The sequence below is a fragment of the Rutidosis leptorrhynchoides genome, chromosome 4, assembly GCF_046630445.1.
Source record: "Rutidosis leptorrhynchoides isolate AG116_Rl617_1_P2 chromosome 4, CSIRO_AGI_Rlap_v1, whole genome shotgun sequence".
Lineage (NCBI taxonomy): Eukaryota > Viridiplantae > Streptophyta > Magnoliopsida > Asterales > Asteraceae > Rutidosis > Rutidosis leptorrhynchoides.
The window spans coordinates 86,872,402-86,883,030 of NC_092336.1; the positions used below are offsets into that span (position 1 = coordinate 86,872,402).

At 33.2% G+C, this 10,629-nt stretch overlaps 1 protein-coding gene across 1 annotated transcript; it reads right to left on the reverse strand.

Moving 5' to 3' along the window:
* Positions 1–4,129: 4,129 nt before the first annotated feature.
* On the reverse strand, positions 4,130–9,448 carry LOC139839894 (protein SGT1 homolog B-like). Its single transcript, XM_071830098.1, has 10 exons — positions 9,185–9,448; positions 8,530–8,599; positions 8,132–8,256; positions 7,088–7,235; positions 6,418–6,514; positions 5,858–5,923; positions 5,213–5,351; positions 4,998–5,077; positions 4,807–4,911; positions 4,130–4,481 (listed from the first exon to the last, which is right to left on the reverse strand). The coding sequence occupies exons 1-10, from the start codon at positions 9,342–9,344 to the stop codon at positions 4,374–4,376; spliced, it is 1,098 nt and encodes a 365-aa protein (XP_071686199.1). The 5' UTR covers positions 9,345–9,448; the 3' UTR covers positions 4,130–4,373.
* Positions 9,449–10,629: the final 1,181 nt, after the last annotated feature.

The window sequence follows — 10,629 nt, forward strand, 5'->3', positions numbered from 1 at the left end:
GAATTTATAATTATAGTCTGATTTCATGCAAATGAGGGCATTGCATGATCTCAAGTGTGGGGAAGGGTTATAAATTCTCTCGGGTTTATACTTGGTTTATTTGCCAAATTTTGTGAAAATTTGAAAAATTTTCAATTAAATGAAGTCAAAATCATGTTTATACATATTTATGAACGATGAAAACTAGGTGTTAATGCCGAAATTATCGTTACCTCGGAAAGGACATAAATTGAGAAACAACCTAAAATGCTTGAATTCATTTAAAATGGAATAAAGGAGAATAAAAAGGCAAAGAAAGAAACTATGTGTAGGGAGAATGTACCAAGTTATTCAATTAAAAACTATCTATCACATGTTTGTGTAAAGTTTATTGCAGGTGTTTTTGTTTTGGACTAAATTAACTGTTTTACCCGATTTATTGTAATACTTTTGAAAGAAGAGATGGATCTACACGATGAATCAATTCCATCATTAAAAGGAAGTAAAGTCTTCCGAAAAAGACACGCGCTTCTTGATTTAGGTCAAGAAGTTGTCGTCCAGACCAGCTGTAGGTTGACGAAAAATCTAGAAAAGTCATCTCTAAAATCAGCAGGAAATCCACGGACCTCAGCATCAAACAGGGTCGTCATGTGGTCAGATTTATCCTAACCATGAGAAGGATTTATCTCGCACAATGGGGGGGCACCGTGCAAATTAGCTTGATAAGACTAATGAATCAAATCCCCAGAAAGGATAATCTCCTTAAAGATTAAAAATCAGCTTTTAAGACTGATATTACTCAATCCTAGAGATTGACCTTAAAGATTGAGAATTCAAACTCATGGAATTCAATGATATCTAAACTCGAGCTTGAACGAGAAAATATTTTGATCAAAATTAAAACCGATTTGTTTTCTGAAAACCCATTTTCAATGCGTTCATTACCATTGAACGTAAAATCCTGAGAATTCATCAGAATTCATTAGGTCACCTGAACCAAATCGGGTGTCAACCGTAAGAACGGTGGTTGCATAGCATGGTCGGAGACAGGACCTTGTGCCAGACCGAAAAATCATAGGATGATCTTTACTATTGCTCCTACCAAGGATAGTACTAGCATCCGACACGTTAAAAGACCATAACCAAAAGCATGTCATTAGACATTGCCTTAACAGTTTCTTGTTCATCGCTTTCCTTTACAACCGGACGGTAGTTTACCGAAAGGTAATATACGGGACAAATAAACTGGATGTGTGCTTTCCGATACAGGGATAGCAGTGGATTACACGAGCCTAAAAGTTTTTAGCCAAACTATTGATCCACAAATATATTTTGCAACACCAATGGTGGATCAAATCGGAAAACTTGTCTAGGGTAAAAGCTAGAATGAATTTTCAAAAAGATCAAATGTTTTCATAAAGATCCAATTTTCCTAAAGGATCTACATTTTTATAGTCATGTGGGACTGTAAACCGCCTTTCAAATGTGCACTTTGCTTTGGAAACCGAAAGTAAATCGGCTATTTGATTGCAAGTGTCGTTGACCTAAACCCGAGGCAACTGTGGATGACACACCCACCTTTAACCATGGTTCTATTGTTACTATCATTGTTTATACCGCCATATCAAAATCACTGATGTACAAAGTGTGAAGAATAAAGAAGTGATTCGTGTGATGTATTATATTATTTCAAGACTGTATTGCTTGAGGACAAGCAACGCTCAAGTGTGGGGATATTGATAAGGCTAAAAAGGAACATATATTTCATAGCATTATTCCCCAAGAAAGACAAGATTTTAGTTGCAATTGTTTCATTTTCAAGTGATATCTGTTTATATTAAATAAGTGCGAAGACAAAAGGCGAAAACGACGAATTGAAGACGCAAAGGTCCAAAAAGCTAAAAAGTACAAGATACAATTAAAAAGGTTCAAATTATTGATGAGGAACGTCTAAAAATGACAAGAGTACAAGTTACAAAACGCAAAGTACACGATATAAAATTGTGCGAAAGGACGTTCGAAAATCCGGAACCGACACATGAACCAACTTTCAACGCTCAACGCAACGGATCTGAAAGTACAAGTCAACTATGCACAAGAATATAATATAATATTTAAATAATTCATAATAAGAATAATATTAAATATTAAAAAGTTGTTAATTGAGCATAGTTCAGGGGTCATAAGTGATAATTTCAATTTATCATTTGCCTATAAAAGGCCATCTAAATCGATGATTTAGATACACCTTTTCAATTCTCTTTCTTTGTAACATATATATTTATATTTATAATATTAATTTTAATTTTAAGTTTAATAATAATTTTGGGGTAGTGTAACAAATGTTTAACGGGTTTTAAGTCGGAACTCTGTCCGTGTAACGCTACGCTATAAATAATCATTGTAAGTTATGTTCTTCCTTTTTAAATTAATGTCTCGTAACTAAGTTATTATTATGCTTATTTGAGCCGAAGTAATCGTGATGTTAGGCTAAAATATTAAGATGAGGTTATTGAACTTTGGACCATAATTAAGGTTTGGGCAAAAGACCGACACTTGTGGAAATTGGACTATTGACTATTAATAGATGGGGGGTATTGTCTAATTGAGTGACAACTCATTGGAGTCTGTCGAACCTATCTTCAAATTAATTAACCTAATAATTAATAATGATTATGGTTGTCCTATTTAGTGACGTTCATATGGAATCTGTTATAATCATTTAATTAATCAATTGGGTTGGGTAATTGATTATTCATTCTGATCAAGTGGATGAATTAATATTCATAAACTAATTAAAACAGAGGTGGATTACATACAGTGATAACTGGTGTAATTGTTGACAGAAGTGATAACTGCGTCACAGTTTAAATCCTTAATCAGTTGGAATATTTGACTTCGGGTATAAGGGTAATTTGACGAGGATACTCGCACTTTATATTTATGACCGATGGACTATTATGGACAAAAACCAGATAGACGTATCAAATAAACCAGGACAAAGGACAATTAACCCATGGTAATAAATTAAAATCAACACGTCAAACATCATGATTACGGAAGTTTAAATAAGCATAATTCTTTTATTGTATTTCTCATCGTATCTTTATTTACTGTCATTTTATTACTCGCAATTTTATTTACTGTCATTTTATTTATTGTCATTATTTTACGCACTTTAATTATCGTCATTTATCTTTGCGCTTAAAATATAGAATCGACAAACCGGTCACTAAACGGTAAAAACCCCCTTTTATAATAATAATAATACAACTTATATTTATATATTTTTGTAAAAATATAGTTTTATAAAAATATAGCGTTAAACTTCACGAGCTCCCTGTGGAACGAACCGGACTTACTAAAAACTACACTACTCTACGATTAGGTACACTGCCTATAAGTGTTGTAGCAAGGTTTAGGTATATCCATCCGTAAAATAATTAAAACTTGTGTAATATTTTATAGTATTTCGTAGTAAAATTAATACTATTTCGTACCCTCACGCTACAACATCAGATAGTTTTAGTATTTAAATTGAGTATATATATGATATTATATGATTTACTTCTATAAATATGTGATTTTAAAGGTTGATAAAGGTATATATGAATAATTGTGACATGTAAAAATTACACTTGATTTAATATGTAATATTTAAGGAGCTAATGACATGTAATCTAATCAAATCTCTCTTTTATATATAAACGAGTCCCTCAAAAGATCAGTTTATAACCAAACTACAAATCGATGTATTAATGTTAGGTTAGACAACTAATAAGCAACTGTTTTTCTTCTATTGTTTTTTTTATACATAATACTAATTATATTTACATTGACCTCTACTAAAAACCTTAGCATGTCCATCACTGCTAATTCATTTGATTCCCAAAATATCATAATAGCATGGATTTAGATAACAAATCCTTACTATATAGACACACTTTCCTTGGAGAATTTTAAATGGAGTCAAAAATCTATGCAGGGTCCGTGTGAAAGAAATATCTATCGTCTAAACCAAATATCTGTCATCTAAACAACAATCAGGTAATGAATAAATCTGTGCATACTTTGTGCACTCCAAATGAAGAATTGGAAAAAAGCCAAAAAAAATCCAGCAAACGGCCCTTTAATGACTTGGAAACATTGATATTGACAAGAATATTGTACCAAAAGAAAAACATTGTTTTGACATTACTATACCAGAAACTCTAAAAGCATCTTGGCATAATACCAAATCAAAAACTAGTAACAAAATGCATAATTATCTAAGTTTGGCTTCATGCAAAACAGTAGACAATTTCAAAAGACAGACACCCAACAAAACCAATATAGAACAGGTCCGCCACAAAAGAAGACACTAAGAAATAAGGTCAAGGTTATGACACAAAACATTAATATTCCCATTTCCTGAGTTCCATACCATCTGGAGCCGTTGCCTCAACTTCCTTGGATCCCACCTCTTTCCAGTTTGTCGACAACACTGTTCCATTCGACTCCACCTGATGGTCAAGTCAACACAAGACAATGAGCACACTTCATTTATCACGTCACACAAAAAGTCCACAACCGTGATTATCCTGTTTATTCTCTTACAAGGGTATGTGATTTTTTGGAAGTAGTTTTGAGTATAACTATGTGTTCTTGAATTATAGGTTCAGAAAAGCATTTCTATCTTAAATTATGTTGTTTAAAAGTATGACAAAAAAAAGACTAAATGGTGGTTTGAGGGTTTAAGTAGCTGATACATAAAACAGCCAACAACAAGCCTTAATGAAAAACTAAAAAGAAAAAGCAAATAAGATAAAGAGAAAAAAAGGGTCTTACAAAAGATTTTCTCATGGCCCTTCTTGTATCCTCATCTGCATCTGAATATATGTCACGGAAAAACTTGTTCAAAGCTGCATCGCCATCTAGCTTTTCGTCTTTTTCCTGAAAAAATATAACAACAATTAGCCTTGAAACCTAGACTAGAGTCGGGATTTGATCAAGTCCTCTATTAAATCAAAACAAAATACCTCTTTTTTCACTAGAGCCTCAAGTTTATCCCAGTCCTTTGTCGGTTTCGAGGAAGGGTACGCAGGTCTGTTGTTGCTTACTACACAGTCAGAAACACCAAACAGAAATTATAGTAAAAACTAAAAACTACTACGAAAAAAACACTCTTAAGACAATAATAATGTGATGGTTTAAAGTAACCCGATTTTAAATTCTTAAATGATGATCCACACACCTGATGAGACATTGCTGGATCGCACAACCATAGTATTATTGCTATATTCAAGAGATGTCCAGTGTATTGGCTCCGCTTTTGAAAGATGGATTTCTATTTTTGTTGAGAGAACGGCATATTTGCACTTTGCAGGGATTATCTGTTTTAAACCAGAACCAGTATTCAGTCTGCTAATTGATATGAGGGATAACCATTCTTACACACTATAACTGTTCAACACATAAAACGTGGATTCCCACAAGATTTAAGACCCAACTATCATGCCAAAATTAAATATTAATTGCCAGGAAAATAACATGCTTGAACTCTGAGGCTAATGTTTATAATCGTGACCTTGTTTTAGACTTTTAGTTGCTGATTTAGTACATGCTCCTCTATTCAATATTTATGTTGACAATAACTCTCATACAGTAACTTCCCCCTTATATGGTACATTTTCACAGGCATATATATACAACTTATACAAGGACACAGACAAATAAAATCCGAAGGCGTCAATGTTTATGAGTACAAGTTGATGCAAGAATAAAACAAGACACAAAATGGAGAACGTAGCAAACAGAAACCTTATTATTCTCACCATTTATAAGGAAAAATAATATAAAGAAGTGTGTTATTTAAAAGTTGCAGGGAGAAGTACAGCACCTTTCCGAACAAGCGAGGTTGGAAAATATACGGCTCTTCTCCAGGCACGTCAATGGTAACACTTAACTGAAAGCAAACAAAAACAAGGTAGTCTGACATGTCAGCAAGACTCTCTTCATGAAATAGCCACGAACCCCGACCCAAGAAAAAAAAAAAAAACTAGAGATAGCTAGCTACATGGGCAGATAACGGGTCAGATCAGTTAAATGGACCCAAAACACTTTTTCCTGAATTTCATTACATTGTGTCGTTAACAGGTGGAGTGTCGAATATAACTACAAAAAAACGTATCGTTTTTATACTACTATAATTTTCACATCAATCAATTTTCTAGAAGGTTGTATGCCTTATAAATACACTTTAGTTGACTTTCAGCATGTTTCCATTTTAGCTATGAATTTTGATCTTTACCCGTATGACCAGTTAGAGAAAAACAAAACCCGCATCAACCCATTCACAAGTAAATGGGTCCTAAAAGGGTCAAAATTTCCACCTCTAAAACGAACCAGTATGAATGGATAAATGGTAAGGAGAGAAAAATAAAAATAAAGCCAACATACTATTTGTTCTCCGAAGTTAACTGATACATTATTAGCAGGTATGCCCTTTGCAAATATGGTCACAACTGCCTCCTCTGGTTTCTGATAGAATCCATCCCTGAAGATATGTGGTGTGTTGAATAAAATTCAGATGTGAAAAAACTCAACAACAAAAAAAAAAAAAAAAAAAAATTCAATGCAATTCGCTAGCTGAAGGATCTCAAGGTTGATTATTTCCAAGCAAAGGGTCTTAAGATTCGACTTTGATCAATGTAGAAATGCATAGTAAACAAACAATCCCATTACTAGCCATAACTACAATAATGTCTACATCATTTTGCAACTTATTATTCCCTTATGTTTTCATTAAAGCTTCAGCGATGAACGATATCCGAGAAATAGAAGAAAAAAAACGTCTTTGGAAGTAGTCTCATCAATGAATATATGTCAACTGTATCAAAGTTCAAAATCCTCCAAGAACTGTATTATGTCTGGTAAAATTTTAAACCATAAACGAGTGAATTAGAGTACCTTTAATTCTTCTCTCAAGATTTAAGTCCATATGTCAAACTTTTTCACATATAGAAGATTAATGTAACAAATACACAAAATCACAGGATCTTTCAGATGCAAAAAAAAAAAAAAAAAAATAAGGGGAACATTTTCAGATGCAATCTAAAAAAGGTTAGACCTGTATTTTGGTTTAGCTGGCGCTGTGGTTGCAACCTCTCTAGAAACATTATTTACTTGTTCAGCATCTTTAGGAGCTGCATCAAGTTTAGTGACAACCTCAGTAGGAGTTGCATTAAGTGATTGTGTTGGTAACTCGTCATTTTCCACTGTTTCAGAATACACAAAACTCATTAAGTTTAATGCCTCTTCATATTATTAATAGACAAGTCAAATATGTGCAACCCTTTATTTATGACTATATATAAGATAATGTGCTTTTGCACATGTTAAATGAAAATTTTATCTTTACAATGTCTATATTAGAAATATAAAAAGAACTATAATTAGAGATGAATGGCAGACATAGTCCAGAAGGGAATGTATGATGTGTATTTATAGGTGGCAATTTTAACCCATTTACTTAAAAGAGGGTCAATATGCTTTACATTTACTAACTAACACGTAAAAATAGATGACAAGAAAATGGGTCATTTACTCATTTAGATTAAACTACTAAGAAATCATCTGAAGTGCAATTTCCAAGAAAAAAAACATCATATACCTTCTTAAGGGAAAAATTAGATTTGTAATGACAATATACAATGATCCTAGTTGAAAGACTAATTGCTTACACTTATTTGAGGGGGGTCTCTAAAAAACGCTTGCAGAAGACAACCATTGTGACAAGTATAAACAGATGAAAATATTTGTTTATCAGCTGATGTAGAATATTTCGAATAAATGTGCAAACAAGAGAAACGCAGAGTTGAGAGACTCTATGTTACAACAGAAATCAATCTATACTCCTAAAATATAGCAAAGATCTTATGCTAGTTGCAGTCTTCCCATATAACATAGATGTTTATCTTCTTTGTAAATTAACTTTGTTTAATATGGTAAAAACAAATATGACAAAACAAATCTTACACTTGCCTCTGAAAGATAAACAGAATAATGAAAAAGAAACAATAAGATTACCCTATAGTATCACCAGCCAATAATAAATACTCCTAACAGCAAACAAGAGAAAGAGAGAGAGGGAGAGAGATCTTAAAGCGATTACCGGCAATGCACTTGTCGCACTTTTTTATCCAGTCTCTGAATCGTGCATCTTCTGGAACTAAAGAAGCACCAGCTTCAAAGGCTGCTTTAGCAGTGTGATATTCTTCAAGCTTGAAGCATGCAGTGCTGTTAATCGTACACAGCAACATTTGGTTACCATATATAATAATATAAACCATTAAAACCGGAATATACTGTAATGCTTAGTATCTGACGATTTTGGTTAAAACAGGCGAAAGGTGATCCAGGCGCTAAGAGCCGGAAGGCCAAGGTGCTAGGAATATGCCTTTGATTTTGAATTTGAAGGGTCCAACTCAATTGTTTAAAATAAATAATAAATTAAATTTAAAAAAAAAATAACAAAAAAGATTTCTCTAAGCTATTCAATAAACCACTCACCCTTTGCGCAAATATGCCTTTGAATTTGAAGGGTCCAACTCAATTGCTTTGTTTGCATCAGAAACCGCTTCTGCATAAACACAAATGTCAAAAGATTCTGAATACACAAATTCATAACAAATTAACTCAACATGTCAAATTGTGCAGTACGGTAACAACTACCAAAATCTGAATATACAGCTGTGATAGAAGTTTTCAACCTAATTATGATGTCAAAAATTAGGAATAAACCAAAATCTTAATATCATTATGGTTGTAAGAATCTAAAGCTATCTCATCTATCCTTTGCAGACGATCTTTTGGTATTGTGCCATGGTGATCAAGAATCTATAGATGTGATAAAAAGGCCATACATGAGTTAAACGGCGAAAAAACTTCCCCACTCCTAGAGCTCTAAGGACACTATATTTACTAGGAGTGTTTATTAAAGATATTCAAAAGCAGAACATTCTAAAAATTATGCCATTCTCAAACAGTAGTTTTAACCTAATAGGTTAATACACTAATTGTTAGTAATCGCATCTATACAGGAAGAAAAAACAAAATTCAAAAGTATAATTAAACATAGAAACCTAATAATTTGATGCGGCTCATTATAGGTATCAGGATCCGAATAATTTTAAATAAAACAAGCTAGGGTTTACGTATATAATACCGGTGAAGTTTTCGAGTTTAATGTTGGCCTGAGCACGGTCAGAAAAGAGGTCGGCGTTGTTAGGGTTAATGGCTATGGCCTGAGAATAGTAGTCAACGGCGAGTTCAAAGTGATCGTCAATGAAAGCTTCTTTAGCTTTGGTGATGAGATCAGATGCCATTGACCTGTATTGATGAAGAACAAGTGCTTATGATTTAGTGAAGAAGAAGACGATGGATGGATGAATGAATGAATAATGCGATGATTGAATATATTGACTCTGGTATGGTATACGAGGACGATAACGATAAAGATTAAAGAATGGAAAATAAAATATTTATAGGGTGTTTGTTGGAGTAGCTTCTAGAATTTACGGTTGTAGATACCGCGTGTTACTTTACTAATTTACCGTGACCTGAAATTATATTTGAGATGTTTTAGAAGTTTTAGAAATTTTTGGTTATCAACTAGTGATCGAACCCTCGCTTCGCGCTGGAGTTTCGGTTTTCAATGTATTTTATTGCGTTTAGTTTGTAAAATTATTTCGTAGCTAACGATGATGTCGTTGAAGCGCAACTCGAGTCGAACTAAAAGGTATAATCAGGGAAAGATTTAAATGTTATTTTAAATTAACAATATATGCGCATCTCCGAGCTATGGAATTGTCGAGTTTTAAAAATTTAACGCAAAATCAACGTGTATGAAAAGTATCTCAAATATTTAGCGTTTTTTAAAAAGCGTCCGTTTTGCGTATAGTTAGTGACATTGTGTTCCTAAAATTATTTTGATTTTAACAATGTCGGAAAAATTTAACTCGTTGCGAGCGAGAAGATATGACCCGTTGAATATTTGGGTGGAGTTTAGTTAAAAAAATTTATGAAAATAGTTATTTGACACTTTAACCCCTGTTTGGGGGGTCGTTTTTATTTTTTGAACAAAGTGGGGGGGGCTTTATTTGGGAAAAGGAAGGAAAAAGTAAAAAAAAAAAAAAAAAATTGAAAGGACGAAAATGCCCCTAATTACTATTCATCATTTTTTTCTAATAGTTAATATAGTAATGTCAATCTTTAATAGATTGTAACAGTAAATATTAAAAGAAGTTAGTTGAAGCGATAAAGGTAGAAGGTTTTTTTGTTCGGGCTACTTGGGAGGGCGAGTAATCCGACCTCATACTCTGATGTGCGCAGTCCAACAGGATTACTGCATGACTGTTTCAAACCCTACTCTAGCCACCAAAAAATATCCGTCCTAGACAGAATTCGAATCTGAGATCTCTTGCAATGAACTCAAGGTCCCAACCAATGATAAGATGATAACTTACGGGGCGTCAGTTTTTTATGCCTATAAAGCCATTTTTGACGCGTATGTGATTATTTTGACGTCTATTACGGGGCATCAAATTTGACAGGATATTAGCGATGCAATAAAATTGAAATTTGACATTCAATTAGACACCTCATTTTCAT

Excerpts from the sequence above, each read along its gene's own strand:
- LOC139839894 (XM_071830098.1), bottom strand. The coding sequence starts at position 9,344 with ATGGCATCTGATCTCATCACCAAAGCTAAAGAAGCTTTCATTGACGAT. Across the intron at positions 7,236-8,131 it reads GTGCGACAAGTGCATTGCCG|TGGAAAATGACGAGTTACCA; the intron begins GTAATCGCTTTA and ends ATTCTGAAACAG. Across the intron at positions 5,924-6,417 it reads TTAACTTCGGAGAACAAATA|TTAAGTGTTACCATTGACGT; the intron begins GTATGTTGGCTT and ends GTTTGCTTTCAG.